General features: G+C 53.4%; 1 protein-coding gene across 6 annotated transcripts in view; it reads right to left on the bottom strand.

The window, feature by feature from the left end:
- The window catches only part of MPRIP (myosin phosphatase Rho interacting protein), a 150,963-nt gene that overhangs the window by 60,106 nt on the left and 74,976 nt on the right, over positions 1–15,881 (bottom strand). For all 6 annotated transcript variants that reach the window (XM_037987286.2, XM_008010506.3, XM_008010505.3 and 3 more), the window contains exons 4-5: positions 6,174–6,325; positions 1,294–1,378 (exon numbers count right to left, since the gene is read on the bottom strand). In XM_037987286.2, coding sequence (XP_037843214.2) covers positions 1,294–1,378; positions 6,174–6,325 — 237 coding nt within the window. The remainder of the gene's footprint in view (positions 1–1,293; positions 1,379–6,173; positions 6,326–15,881) is intronic.

Raw genomic sequence — 15,881 nt, 5'->3', positions numbered from 1 at the left:
CTGCTTCTGTACTGTTTCCAAGGCATCACCATGGAAACGCGGCGTAACCCTAAACGCTGTTATTCTGCCTGTGATTTTTTTGTTTCTCTCAAACCGGGTAGCTTTGGGGGATTTACGTATCAACTACTGTTCCCCAGCAGGAAGCTCCATTTTCAGTCCCAGGAACCACTCTGTATTTTTTGCCAGCTTCTTGCTAGCGACATCTCCTTTCCAGCGGACGTTGGCTTGGGTGTCCCCCACCCTCAACCCCAGAATGGAGGGTGGATGACCATGGGCTGAGAGTGGCCCAGGCTGACTCCATCAGCAGGAGGGCCAATACAGCAGCCCAGGGCAGGTACATCCAAGGGCAGCCCAAGGGGCTGAGGGGAGAAAGGGACCCAGGCTAGTGCATGCCCCCTGACCTCTGCAGCCTGTGGGCTGGTTCTCTTAACTTCTGTGGGCCTCTGGCCTTGTAATGCCCAAGGGACTCCCATCCCCACCCTGCTCCCTCTCAGGGTGACTAGGAGGCTCAGGACAAGGCAAAGTACTTGGGAACAGTAGCATATGGTACAGAGGCAAAGGAATTACATTTACTGAGAACCCATAATAGGTCCAAAACTTCCTTTCATGCTCACAACAATCTTGGCGATTAGGCAGCAACAGGCCCGCTTTGCAAGTTGATTAACTGAGGCTCAAAAAGGTTACCCCATTCCCCCATGGACCCAGGAACGTGGGGAGTGTGGTAAGGCAATGTAGGACCCTTCTATGCCCTGAGCCTTGCACACTGGCCAGGGAGAAAAGGAGGATCATGGACTGTGGGGAAGGACTGGGCCTTGAGGGACCACCCCAGCCTGCCACACCCTGCTCAGGTCACATGGGAACTGGAGCAAGGGCCCCTGTGAGCTCCTCAGGGGCCATGCCACTCCAGGACTCTCCTCCCCATCCGGCTGCCTGCAGGGCCATCTGTGGGTGCAGAGTCCTTTTGCCTGTGGCTGCAGGCTGCCCGTGCTGCCCCTCCCCAGCTGCCAGCAGGATAGCGAGGGGAGGTGTCACAGCTGTGTACTGCAGGCTGACTGGAAACTTCCCTTGGGCAGCCCCAGAGCACACTAGCAGGCCATCCTGTCCCTGTTGTGGTTCCCCTGTGGCTCAGTGAGGATCTTGCAGACTGCAGCCCACAGCAAGGATGTGCAGAGGTGGTGACCGCCTCAGCCCTGGCCTGACTGCGTCCTCACCCTCTAACCTCCAGAGAGCCCTCACTTCTTCCCAAGCCCTGGCTCCACTGAGGGGATGTCACCTGGCAAACCCACTGCCTACCTGTGGTGTGGGGGGCTCCACTTTCCGTTTCTTCTTCTGGTTCTGCTTGTTGGTCCGGGGATAGACCATGAGCATCTCCAGCCACCTGGGAAGGGAAAAGGAGATAAGTACCAGGTAAGATCCTGGCACTCGGGAACTAGGAGCCTCGGCCCTTGATGGGGTGGTCCAGGTCTCTGGGCACCAAGGAGAGCAGGGCATCGTCCCCAGAGACAGACTGCTATGCTGGGGCTAGAAGCGCCCACAGAGCAAGTCTGGACGATGACCCTGCCACAACCACAGCAGGCTCAGGACATGACACAGACTCCATGCTGGCAGAGAGGCCAGGCCTGGCCATGGCCTCAGAGCACAGGACATGTAACTTCCATTACTGACCCTGTTTCCAGGGCCTGGACTTGCCCTAACACTGCTCTCCCAGAGTGGGCTTGGCGAGAACACAGATGAGCTGTGACTGGGAGCCATTTAGGGCAACAGAGGCAGGTGCTGGCCCTGAGGCGAGAATCTAGGAGCTATGCTGGCCAAGTTCCCACAACGGGTCCTCTTGAGGGACTAGAGTGGGGGGAGAGCTGAACTCCCACAGTCCCTGCAGAGGGAGGGTGCTGGGCACCCTGGCTTTGAGGAAGGCTGGGCAGAGCTGCCCAGGGACCCCGTCAGGGCTTATATGTGGGAAGTTCACTCTGGACAGACACCAGGGGTACAGCAAGAGCAGGCACTGCCAGCAGGAGGACTCTGGATCTGGCTCTGCCTCCATCCCACCATAATCTTGGGTAGCTCCTGGCCCCTTAGGAGCTTTAATCTTCTCATGTCTGAAATCAGAAGCTAGATCGGATAATGGCACGACGACTACTTCCACCATATAGAATTTTACAACAGACAAAGGAACTAACAGCAGTCGCCTTGCCAGAGCTGCCTGCGAGTCCTGTGGGGGCTGGAGGACGGGGGTGGGAGGAGCGGAAGGCAGTGTAGGTCCTGCCTCTGAAGCCCCAGCTCCAGCCCTGGGCCTGGTTGTGCAAGGATAGCCCTAGTGTCCTCTCCAGAGTGGAAGGAGCCTCAGAAGACACTGCTCCAGGTCTTCCAGCACCAGGGTCCATGCTGGTCCTGCTGGAAGCCTGGGCCCAGGATTGGGGATGGGGGCGGTCTGTACTGCTGCACCCTGCTAGAGATCACACGGGTGCAGCATCCAGCAGCACACTGAGCCTGGGGCAGAAGAAGGGCTCGAATCTTCTGTGCCCAGAGGTGTTTCTTTATTTTGAGGTGTAGGGGAAAGGAGGAGAAGGAAAAAAGGGATAGAGGAGGGAAGAGAGGAAGAGGATGGGGAGGAGGAGGGAGGGGAGGAGGGAAGAAGCAGGAAAGGAAGAGAGGGAAGGAGAAAATGAAGAAAGGAGGGAAGGACAGACGAACAGACAAAAGGAGGGTCAGTCAGAGTCACTGGCTTCTGAGACAGTCTCAGGATGGGTGTGCGGTTGACATCTGGTGGCAGCAGAGGCCAGGCTTAATGCAGGGAACCACAGCAACAGAGCTGAAGGGCCACCCTCAGCCTAGCTCAGCACACAGCCAGTGACGCTCGATTTGCTAAGAGAATGAATAAACAACTGCATTGCCAGAGACCCAAGCCACAGGTCCTGTGGGTCATTCATCCACGGCCCCAAAACAAGAAAGGAGGCTGTGACTATCTGCAAAGCCAGCAGACAGGCAGGCCTTCTGAGGGTCCTGAGCCCCTCTCCTCCCTGGTCACACTTCTCATTAAGGCTAGCTGGGAGCAGAGGTCCCAGGAGAGGGCCTCGCTCATACAACCTGGGGTGTTCACAAGGCATATGGGGTTAAACATGTTTGCCCTTCCAGTCTGCCATGGCAGCGGCCACTTCTCCTGACCACTCTAAGGGACTGTGCCTGCAGAAGGCTGCACTTAAAACTTCCCCGAGGTGTGGAGCATGCTGGAGCTGCAGAACCCTGCCAGGTACCCCAAGCCCCTGCAGACTGGCCCAGGTTCCATCAGTCAGCAATGACTAATGGCCTTGCAGGATGGAACCTGGAGGGGAGGGGAGAAGGCTGCACCACAGGTGTTCTGCTGACTACGTGGAGCTGCTCAGCTCTCCTGGGCTGGCTCCAGCAAGCCCAGGACTCGGGAGGAGCCAGGACAGCAGGTGTCCCATGTGGCCTCAGTCCCATTACACACCTTAATCTCTGTTCAGACTGGAGTCTGTGACTGGAGTCACAGAGATGCAGGGTCCAGGAACAGATGATGAACTGTGTCCTCTGCACTTGGATTTCTCAAGGAAGTCCAATAGGAAGCATCTAACATCATCCAGATGTGTTATAAATGTTAACAAAACAAACCCCAAGAAGAGAGGAGCGGGGTGAGTGTGAATATGGGACTGGTAGGTGCTGGGGCTCTCCAGATGGGGACGGCAGAGTCCAGATGAGTGAGAACAGGGGAATGGGTAAGGTTAAAAGGCAGGGCAGGGAGAAGGGAAGCCCAGACTTCACCCAGCTGAGAGCACAGAAGAGCTCCCTTGCCAACTCCTACCCAAATCCCACCTCGTCTAAAAAAGCTGTGTAAAGTGTGGTCCAGCATCCTGAAAGTGGGAATTGGAAAGAGCTGCCAACTTCCTCTACCCAGGCCCAGGAGAGACCTGGCAGCCCACGCAGCTGTCAGGGCTATGCAGAGAAGACCTGGGAAGAAGTCTGGGTGGGACTGTCCCCAATCCACCCTGTTCCCAGCTGCCTGGCGGAAGTGTCTGCACCTCCTTAGGGATCAGCTTTGATGTGATCAGAGAGCTCAGATGCAGAGTGGCGCTCCAGAGCCTAGGGATGAGGTTACTGGGAAGAGGAGTTATAATGGGCAACAGAGGGAGCAGAGGAAGGGGGCTGTCAGCGAGGGCAGGAGACAGAGCAACGGGAGAAGGAGGCAAAAGTACTTGTCCCCAGGGTGCACAGGCCATGCCTGACTCCCTCACACAGCTCAGCATCCCAGCTTGTGGGAAGGTGAGGAAGTGGCTGCCCACTTTCATGAGAGGGGTTGCAGAGGCCCAGGATAGGCTGCTACGTGAGAACCTGCCTGTTGGACACAAACTAACATGGCTCACAACCAGGGCGAGGGGAAGTGGAAGAGCCTCAGGTAGCTTATCCTGGCTTTGGATATGCCACTGAGCCACCACACGTGGGGCCCCAATGGCGTGTGCACCTGGTACCTTGGTCCATTAACGATCTTGTCTATGTAAGCTGCATGGGTATGGCAAGCCTGAACATGCAACAGAAGAGAGTAGAAATAGGAGAGGGGCTTGGGATGGAGTGAGGACCTCTGGCAGGACTTAGGCTGCCTGCTGGAGGCAGTCCAAATGCTAAACATCATCCTCTCCTAATACCACATGGTACAATACATACCTCTCTGGGCTGGTCCTAGAACCAACCCTGCTCCAGACACTCCCAGCCTGCTCTGGAGACCTAGAACTCCCATCCATCCCACCTGTTACCCACACCCTCCCTGGGACCCAGCTCCTGTGGAAAGGGTGAGGGTTTCCTAGGGAAGCCACCTGGGCAGAGGGAGCCTCGGCTGTGTCCCACCCGGCCAATAGCAGCAACAGGTGTTAGCCAGGAAGTGCAGAAGGTGCCCTTGGCCAGGCTCCCGTCTCCAGGCCCTGGGTCTCCTCGACTGTACCATGAGGGTTCTTCAGAAGCCCTTGCCATTCTTGATCATATGGTTCTGGATTAAGATCGGGGGAGACACAAGTTCTCCTCCAGCTCAGCTCCAGGTGCTCAGAAATGCAAACCTGCCTCTCTCCAGAGGAGGACTCTAGGGGAGAGCACACATCCGCAGAGTTCCCCCCGGGGCCCAGCACTGGCTCCCGGATGCCTTGCCACATGACCCTGGACTTATGGCCGTGCTCACTCACCAGGCTTGGCCAGGCTGCAGCTGAGAGGCTAAAGCAAGGCTGGTGCTCCAAGTCATCTGTGTGTTCAAACCCAAGGGCTTCATATTCCTGATTCCCTCTACTCTGTACTGCTACAGTCAGCCTGGCCCAGCAAGCCTCAGGTTTACTTTCTCCCAGAGCTTCTTAGACTCATGTGCCTCCTTCTCAGCCTTAAGCAAGACAGGGATTCTTGGAGATCCAGTTTGTGAGCTCCTGTCAGGCCCAACGAACCTGTCACCTGCACGGACCACATACAGCTTTTCACCACGGCCCAGGCCATGCGGGTAGCAAAGAATCCCCTGCTAGATTGGGAGCTCTGGGAAGGCAGATGCTGCCCTGGGCTCAGGAGCACTGTGCTCAGGCCCCTGGACTGTGGGCTCTCTCATGAGCCAGTCTGCCACTTTTGGGGGACCTGGGTAAGCGAAAGACTTACTCATTCTCTCCACTCACAGAAACTAATCCGTGCAGTGACAGCAGAGTGGCACGGGTGTGAGGTGCTGGGGATGTGACTGAGACACCTCCCACCCCCACCATCACTGAGGGAGAAACACGTGGACACAGCAGTAACCTGGTGCTTTCATAGGTGGTGGAGCCCACACCCTCTCTGGAAGGAGGAGCAGCCACCCCAGACTGGGGGAAGGCGTGACCAGGTCATGCGCTTCAGGGACTGATCCCCTTCCAGGTGGAGGGGCAGGTGAGTTGGGGGTGTGGTGAGTGCAAAGGTGGGGAGGCCCGAGGAGGGTAAGGTGGCCAGAGCAAAGAGGGGTCCCCAGAGGCTGCAGGTGGAATGGCGGATGTCCTGATTTCTGCTTTGCTCAGCACATGGCAGTGCGGAGAACAGAGACACAGCCCAAGAATAGAGACACGTGGGGAAGGAGACAACGTCGACATCACCACAGGGGCAGGCGGCCCATTTGGTGTTGGCCCCGCAGCAGGTGGTGGCGCCTTGTTCCACAGCACCAGCATACTTACCCACTGACGATCTCCTTGGTCTCTGCCCGGATGAAATGCTCCTTCTCAGGCGTCAGAATACACAGGGAGAACTTCTGGCCCGTGCGGCCCTCCCCATCCACCACATCTGTGCACTGGTTCATGTTGATGGTGCCCTGAGGCAGAGTCGTGGGCTGCAAGAAGGCGGCAGAGAGTCACCCAGAGGCCAGCCAATGGGGCCACAGACGTCCCACAGCTCTAGGCCATTCCTGACCCTTACAGCCTGTGGGGCCTCCAGGCGTGCTCTCCCTCGCCCCAGCCCCAGATCCTCTTCCTTTGCGCCCATCCCAGGGAGAACAGGGACAGGTCTGGCCTTCTCCAGCGGACACCCAGCTAAATACCCCTCCTACTTGGAGAGCAACATCCCACTTGCACTGGAGGGGATGTGCAGGGGAGGACAGGATGGGGACAGCTGGGGTGACAGGGGCAGCTGAGATCCTGGTCTCAGAAGGGCTGCTGATCCCACAGAGAAGCAAGAAAAAGCTCCAGAGGAGGCAGTTTCAAAATAGCAGGGTTATTTTTAGAGGCAACAAGGGGGCCAGAGAGAAGCCACATCCTTGAGAGCAGGCTGTGGGGTGGGTGCACTGTGTGTTCTTTAGAGGCGGCCAAGGAGCACACCCGGCAGCCTGGCCCACGGCACCTTCCCAGGGCCAGAGCAGAGCCCAGCAAAGGCTGCCACGCCAGTTCTGGCATGGCAAACGGTAACTGTTTTTCTTACAGCAAAAGCTGTTAGACACTGAAATTAGGGACAGAAAACCAAAAGCAGGAAAGGAAGCCTTTAAGAAGTCCCTACCGAAGCGAAGGGCTAGGCAAGAGGACCTTTATGGAGATGACTTGTTTAGCCCTGTGCCCTCTGGCCTCTTTCTTACTCTCCCAACATAAGGATGCTTTGGGAGAGCAGATAGGTCGCCATGGCTACCACTACACCAGGGGTGCCCCTGTCCTTAACACACTCCACACTGACTCCACTCCACTAATGGGCAGCTGCTGGCCTTTCCACTGAGCACCCCCAACAGCCCACCATTTCCTTGTTCTCTTTCTTAAAGAAGCAGAAGATGCTTCTGATCCATCTGAGGGGTGGCCTGCAGTTGGGCTGCCTTCCACCCAGAGGTCGAGAAGGTTCCTACCACTATCCAGCCTCAAGCTCCTCGCTGACAGTCAATGGGGGCTTGGTCTGAAGAGCAGGATGCTGGGTCTGGTGCCCACGTTGAACTCAGACCAATCACTCTCCACACCCCCGACTTTCTTTCTTTCAGATACGAGTTAGATGCAACCTCCTCGTCCCTCCAGCTCAAGCTCCTGTGATCTTCCTGTGATCTTCCTGTTACTTCCTCTGACCTACTTGCCACCTCTTTCTACACCCCTTGATGCCTGCCTGCAGGAGTCAGACCCTAGGACTGCTGACTTTGCAAAGCCCTTGCCTACATGGCTGTGGGCTCTTTTCTCCATGGTTAAATGCCCAGGTCCAAGAAGCCTTTCCTTGTGGGGTCTCTGGACTCAGCCATCCCCCGTGGGTCCAGCTCAGAATGGAGGTGGCACAGTAGGTGGAATGGAGGCTGGGCTCACAGGGAAGCCTCTTTCAGTGGTTTCACCCTTTTAGCACACACCGTTGGCATCCTGCCTCAGCAATGACCCTGGGGGCACACAAGGAGGAGCCACATTCAAGCCCAGCTCAGTGCTCTCCAACAGTGGAGTGGGTGTTTCTTGAGGAGGAGAGGGTAGAGGAGGCAGCCTCAGACCCCATCTTTAAGTTAGTCCAGGAGGGCTGGATCCAAGCCCCTGCCACCTTCTGGTTGGGGAGGCCCACACTGAGTGCTATGGTCACAGCCACAGGACAGGTGGGCCTTCCTGCCCAAGGCAGGGATCCTGGCTTTTCCAATCCCCTCTCTCCAGCTCCAGCCCCTTTACTCTATTTGACAGAAGTTCTCATCCTGGGCATCCTGGCATGGTGGAGATGCCTGTCTGAACCCTCTGGACAAATGAAGGGTTGCTCTGACTTCCCTCTTGAGCCCAACACCACCATGTAAAAGCACACCCCACCCCCACCTCCTTAGACAAGGCAGCTTGTCTCTCTGAGGTGGACTCTCTTGTTTGCTAACTGAGGAAACTCCATGGACCACAGTGAGGACTGGATGACATGAAATGGTAACCTGGCCAGTGCACTCGTTACCAGAGTGAGCCAGAAGCCATCATGGAGGAACAACCGTGGAGACAGAGGGGCTTTCCTAAGGCGGCCCTTCCTCTCTGGTCTTTGACTCCCACCCTGGTCCTTGGGACCGTGGTCTCAAAATGCTGACAGTGCCAGCCCTGAATGAGCTGTGTATCCATACATAGGTGCCAGTCTACTATGAGGGTGCATGCGTGTACACACACACACACACACACAGAGACATACGTTAGACGGAACATAACGAAATTCCAAAGTTTTCTTCTCAAGGGATCATCCACTGACCTCCTGGAGGCACAGTTCCCACTCTGAGGCCACGGTTCCAGGGTTCAGTGTCAGCAAATTGCTCACTGTCCCTGAAGCCCACTCCTCCCTCTTACACAGTAACTGTTTGGCCACTTGGCCCCCAGCCCAACGAAACCCCTGCTCTGTTGCTGAACGTGGTTGTGTCTCAGCTTCACCAACTCAGTATGAAGCAATGCCTACCACCTCTCCACCTCTCTGGGCCTCAGTTTCCTCATGTGCAAAGTGAGGGTTCTACCTCCTTCCAAAAAGGATTTCAGAAGCATTAATAAAAGGCAAAAACATAGCAAGCTGGGCCAGAACTGAAGGAAATTAGCATATATTAACTACCTGTGTGTCAAAATCTCACAGTTACACTCTCTTCTATGCCCTTTAAATATTACTTACTGTGAGGCAGGCATCACTGAACCCTATCACGCACAGAGAAAGGAGAGTAAATGGGGGTAAATAACAGTTATCAAAGAGGGGAAAATTTTAACACCAGAGTCCAATCTATTTCCCTGGAGGAGGGAAAAAAAACTTCCTGCTCTTAATCAGATGATCTCATTTTTATTTAATCCTGGTATTAATTTTTTTTTTTTTTTTTTTTTGAGACAGTCTCGCTCTGTTGCCCTGGTTGGAGTGCAGTGGTGTGATCTCGGCTCACTGCAACCTCCACCCGCTGGGTTCAAGTGATTCTCCTGCCTCAGCCTCCCGAGTAGCTGGGACTACAGGTGGCTGCCACCAAGCCCAGCTAATTTTTGTATTTTTAGTATTGTATTTTATAGTAATTTCTTTAGTAGAGAAGGGGTTTCACCAAGTTGGCCAGGCTGGTCTCGAACTCCTGACATCAACTGATCCGCCTGCTTCAGCCTCCCACAGTGCTGGCATTACAGGCGTGAAGCCACCACCCCTGGCCTAGCTTTTCTTTTTAACAACAGCTTTATTGAGATATAATTTACATACAATTTACCTGACGTGTACAGTTCAATGGCTTTTAGCATCATGTTCACAGAGCTGTACAGCAGTTAAGTGCAGAACATTTCCATCTCCCCTTGAAAAGCCTTGGAGCATTCGCAATCACTTCCCTTTGACACCTGCCCCCACCTCAACAACTGCTAACCTGCTTCCTGCCTCTGCAGATGCATCTCTTCTGGACACCTTGCATACATGGAAAAATCTGGTTTCCATTTAGCATATTTTCAAGGATTTAGCATATTTTCAAGGTTCCTCTGCATTGCAGCATGTGTCAGTCTTTCAATCCTTTTTACAGCTGAAAAACGTTCCATTGTGTGGCTATATTGCATTTTGTTTATCCATTCATCTGTTGATGGACGTTTGGACTGTTTCCATTTTTTGGCTACTGTGTATAGTGCTGCTATGCACATTCCTGTACAGTGTTCGTGTGCTCTCATTTCTCTTGGGTGTGTACCCACGAGCAGAAGTGCCGGGTCAGACTATTTCCCAAAGTGGCTGTACCATTTCACATTCCCACCAGCACTGTGTGAAGGTCTGGGACTAACTTTTCAAATTGTATTTATGTACTGCTTCTAACCAGCACTCTTGGAAGACAGGTCCAGGTCCGAGGACCTGCTATGAAAATAGCTCCCTTCGATTGTGGAGAGAAAGGAACGCTTATGCATTGTCGTGGGAGTATAAATTAGTTCAGCCACTATGGAAGATTGTGTGGCAATTCCTCAAAGACCTAAAAACAGAAATACCATTTGACCCAGCAATCTCATTACTGGGTATATACCCAAAGGAATATAAGTCATTCTATTATAAAGACACATTCCTATGTATGCTCATTGTAGCACTATTCACAATAGCAAAGACATGGAATCAACCTAAATGCCCATCAATGATACAGACCAGAGAAAGAAAATGTGATATATACATACACACCATGGAATACTACGTAGCCATAAAAAAGAAGATAATATCCTTTGCAGGGACATGGATGGAGCTGGAGGCCACTATCTTTAGCAAACGAACACAGGAACAGAAAACCACATAGCACATGCTGTCACTTATAAGTGGGAGCTAAATGATGAGAACACATAGACACATGGAGGGAAACAACATACACTGGGGACTTTCAGAGGGTTGAGGGTGGGAAGAGGGAGAAGATCAGGAAAAGTAACTAATGGCTATTAGGCTTAATATCTGGGTGACAAAATAATCTGTACAACAAACTTCCATGACACAAGTTTACCTATGTAACAAACCTGCACTTGTACCCCTGAACTTAAAAAAAGAAAAGAAAAGGAAAAAGAAAACAGCTCCCTCCAAGTCTCAGTAGCGCAGCGTTTCCCCTCTCCCTGCTGCCGATGGGGGAAGCAGCAATGACAGCACCAGCACAGGCGCAGGGCACAATGCTGCTCATGTTTGCGCCCATGCCCTTGAATACCAGGCACTGCTGCAAACTCTTCCCCTGCGTCCTCTCACTGATCATTCCGAACACACTATGAGGCAGGCAATACTGTCACCCCCCATCCAACAGACAAGGAAGCACACTGCTAAGAAGCTAAGTGCAGTCATGCACTGCACAATGGTGTTAGTCAACAGGGCCCTCTATGTTTTGCTAGGTTTGGATACATAAATACTTGCCACTGTGTTATAACTGCCTGTGATATTACAGTACATGCGTACAGGTTTATGGCTTCGAAGCAATAGGCTCTACCACAAAGCCTAGTTGTGCAGTAAGCTGTACTGTCTAACTTTGTGTTAGCGCACTCTAGAATATTTACACAAGGACCAAACTGCCTAAGGATGCATTTCTCAGGATGTGTGCCTGTCATTAAACAATGCAGAGCTGTAATTTAGATCTAAGGTCACAATGCTAGGAAGTAGCCATGCTGGGATTCAAACCCAGGCACTCTGGTTCCAGAGCTGGTCCCCTTGCTGCTCTACACTCAGCAGCATTTCCAGGGCTTACAAGACTGGAGCAGACTCAACCAATGGCTCCTGGGAGCCCCTCAGCCAGCACCTCTCCCTTCCCCTGCCTCTGCCTAGGGAGCAGGACACAACCATCTATGTCTGGGTAGGCCTGAACCTTGTGCTGTGAGAGTAAGGGCAAATATCTAGGCTGTAACCCAAATCCAGCCAGAAGGGACGCCTCAGCTCTAACGCTGTCAGCAAAGCAGCTCTGATGAGCTCCCTGCCCTAATTCTATAACTCCAGAGGTCAGGAATCCAGGTTTCCTAGGAGGCTGAGCTTCACCTAGTTTTGCTTGATTTATTTTCCGAAAAAGAGATGGCCCTCTGTAGGTCATTGACTCTGCTATGTCACCAAGTTATGGGTTCAGCCCCCACATAGCCCTCCAGCTATCAGGAGCCTCTGGTCCTCTTCGAGGCTCCATCCTACCCCAGCCAAGAGGGCAGAGGTGCTACAGGCTGCAGATTGTTTAGGCAGGAGGACACAGGAGAAAGGCTTCTCTCCAAAGAGATGAGCACACCGTGCTCCTCCTGCCTGTCCTCTGTCCACAGGCCCACAGGAGACTGGAAGCTCTGTGCACTGCAGCCAGGGCATCTGTCAGAGGCCAGAGCAACCTTCCTGGGTTAGGATAATACTGCTACAGCAGCCTCTCCAACCGGGGACCCTCCACCACATCCCTGGCCCAAACAGGTGCACTTTTGGGAAAACCGGTCTTTGCTTCTTGTTGACCCCATGAGTGTGGGAAGGCAAGCTTCTAAGTCAGAGGGAAACAAGAGGAAAGTAAGCAGAAACACGGTGAGGGGCTGTTTGGCGTTATCGTCGGGAGGCCTTTCCTTCCAGGCAGCTGCTGTTACAGAACCAGTTACACGTGAGACCTGGGTGGGAGTCTTCCCTTTATCCCTTAATCCCTCATTCAGACTGGAAAACAGAGACTCAAGAAACAAAGGTTCTCCACCAGGGCAAAGAATTACTCCCAAAATCTCAAGGTCAGAAAGGGGATTTCAAGGTGAAACCTGACTCCCCCCACACCTGAGGTCCTGAGACAGCATGTTTCACAAACTCATCCAACCAAGGCTCACAAGGAATACCGCATTCATACCATGATGAGCACACACACAAGTGCACACACGCACACGACATGGACAACGGTATTTCTACCACGTGCACTGTATTTATTATTTTTTCATATGCACTGTGACCCATTTAAGGAGTATGAAAAGCTTTGCCTGCAAACTTTGGTGCTGAGTGGTCAACTCGCTCATCTGCACTCTGGCAGGGACAGGTGGCTTAGCACATTCCAGGGAGGACATGGGGAATTGCCTGGCAGCAGAAGTCGGAAGTGCATCCACCACTTCCCGGGTGCTCACTGTGGCCGGGCCCTGAGTAGCTACAGGTACTGATGACAGCTTCAGGAGGCAGGGATATCACTGTTCTGACTTTCAGATGTACAAGCTGGGGCTCCAAGTGGTTACAGGACATGGCGCTCCATGGCGCCACCCAGAACAAGTCTGGTCCTCTCTGACTGGCACCCTTGCACCTCTCTCCTTGGCATCTTTCCTCCCTGGACTTTGCAATTGTTTGCACAAGGTCATGCCTAAGTTTATCGGAGAAACTGTAGGCAGGGCCACCCAGCCTGGACCACGTGGAGACTTGCCCAGCACGGCCCCTGCCTTCAGCCTGGCCCTTCACTGAGCTATGGCCTGATAAGGCAGCGTGCAGGCAGGAACACCAACTCCCTCTTCCCTTGGGCTGGTGGGCTGTGCTGCATACTTGGTCTGGCTGCTCAAGCCAGGTTTAAGGAGAAGTCCCTGGTTTCTTTGGAATCAGGAGGTTGGCTCCATAGTTTTCTCAGGAAGGAACACAGCCCTTGGGGAGCACCAGCTGAGTTCCTAGGTGCCCCCGGAACCCACATCCTGGGAGGCACAACACAGGAGCGGGGCTCATGGGGGTTGCGTAGCTGGTCCAGGTCAAAGGTGGTCTCTCGGCTCTTCTTGCTGCAGCCAAACTGCTTCTAGGAGCCCGATCTAACAAATCTCTCTTTTGAGAAGGTACAGGTGACCACCCCAAAGGCCATCAGGTGTAGAAGGGGCACTTAACTCTTGATCCAAAGTCCCTCCGGAGCTGCAGACCTCTCCAGTGCGCAGCACTCTCCACAGAGAGATATCCCCAAAGCCCAAGTCCTCTGAGGAAACTGGACAGAGCCGCAGAAAAGGGGTCATGATCCCACGCAGACTCGGAGTAAGCAAAGCCTCTGCCTGGCCTCTGTGCCACAACTCGGAGAAGCATTAGGCCAATCACGCCTAGGGACTCACAAAGGGCCGTAGTAGGTACCTGCTGGGCAGAACTCCCTTCCCCCTTCCCAGTCACCACCGCCAGTCCTGGTGTATTCCACAGTCCTCATGGTTCAAAGGGCAGTTCCACAATCATCCTCCACATTGTAGCCTCCTGGGGCTGCATGGAACAGCCCCTAGGCTGGGCTGAGCCCTCATCCCAACATCCCAGTGTCCTCAGGTGTCAGGTCTGATTCCCGGTCATATCATCTCCTTGGGAAGGCAGCCATGATTCTGCACCCTTCCCTACCCTTCAGGTGACTCACATGAAACCTGCATGCTACAACCTGGCAGACCCCAGAGAGGGTCCTGCAGCCCCAGAGGGACTCTGGGCCAAGAGTTGGATGCCCATTCTACACCTGTGGCCTTTGGGGTGGTCACCAGCACCTCCTCAAAAGACAGGCTTGTGATTTGTTAGATCAGGCCCCTAGAAGCAGTTTGGCTACAGCAAGAAGGGCAGGGAGACAACTCCATGACCTGGGCCAGCCACACAGCCCCCGTGAGACTCCCAGGACCCTAGGCAGCTTTGGCCAGCCAGGGCTACCTACGTTGGACCTACGGCACAGGCGAGGGAGACCAGCTCATGGGGCTTCCATCAGTCCAGGACAGGAGGGAGAGCTGGAGCCACAAACCACTGCTCTCCCAGCTGTTTCCCTCCGTAGAAGTTCTGAGATCTAAGGTAGACTCTGAGCTCTCTGTTTTCAGAGTTCTCTAGCCAAGAAGAGCCTACCCTCGGAGTCAAGTCCTAGCTCCACACTCACTAGCTCTGTAATTCTGGGCAAGTCACAAACTGTGAGCCTCAGTTTCCCTAACGTAAAATGGTGGTAAATATAGGTCTCATTTTGATTGTAAAATGGTGTAGCTATTGTGGAAAACTTCAGTAGTTCCTCAAAAATTTACAAAGCGTTTCCATATGACCCAACAAGTTGATTACTGGATATATACTCAAAAGAACAGAAGACAGGTACTCGAACGTATACACAAATCATATTGTAGCAGCATAATTCGCGATAGCCAAAAGGTGGAAACAGCCCAAATGTCCATCAGTGGACGAACGGACATACAACATGCAATATTCATATAATGGAATATTATTTTATTCAGCCATAAAAAGAATGAAATCCTGACACATGCTCCAACATGAGCAAACCTTGGAAACATCACAGTAAGTGAATGAATCCAGTCACAAAAGTACACATACTGTGTGATTCCATCTTGGTGAAATGCTCAGAAAAGGCCAACCCATAGAGAAAAAGCAGAGGAGTGGTTGCCAGGGACTAGGGGAGGGGAATGAGGAGTGGCCTAATGTTTTGGCCTAGAGATTTCCCTTTGAGGTGATAATCTACCCCCTTCTGTCACAAGACTACAAACGATACTGCACAGCTGAAGCAGGACTCGGACTCGAGCTCGGGCTCAGGCTCAGGCTGGCATACCCGTGCTGTCCCCCGTTGCTTCTCAGTGCACATCACCACTCTCCTACCAGGCAAGGGTGGTGGTCAGAAGACGATGTATTCAACAACTTTCCCTGAATGCTTGGGAAGGAGGGAGAACAGTGTCAGGCATGTTCCGTCTCCTACCCTGGGGCAAGAGAGGCAGGGCTCAGTGGACTGAGGAGCTCTGGGCATCATGGGCCACCATCTCCTGCAAGGGGAGGGGGCACATCCTCTACTCAAAGACCACGGCCAGCTACTTGTGTTAAGATGGATGATGAGGGCTCCTGAAAACAATGGACCAAGCCGAGGGGTCAATCCAAAGGCAGTTGAGTACCTCACAGATTCTCCCTGTGCCTCTCTGGCTCTTGCCTTGGAGCCCTGGGGAGCACCAGATGCCGGTTTCCCAGGCCACATTCCAGGGTAGAGCAGGGTCTGCCCCTCTGCTGAGCCCCAGGCCGACAGCACCTGGCCCCAGATGCTACCTGCAAAACATTTCTGACCCCTCTCCCCAGCTGCAGATGCACGCAGGGCAGGCCCTTTC

This window comes from Chlorocebus sabaeus, chromosome 16 (genome assembly GCF_047675955.1).
Source record: "Chlorocebus sabaeus isolate Y175 chromosome 16, mChlSab1.0.hap1, whole genome shotgun sequence".
Classification (NCBI taxonomy): Eukaryota; Metazoa; Chordata; class Mammalia; order Primates; family Cercopithecidae; genus Chlorocebus; species Chlorocebus sabaeus.
This window is presented reverse-complemented; position numbering and strand designations above follow the sequence as displayed.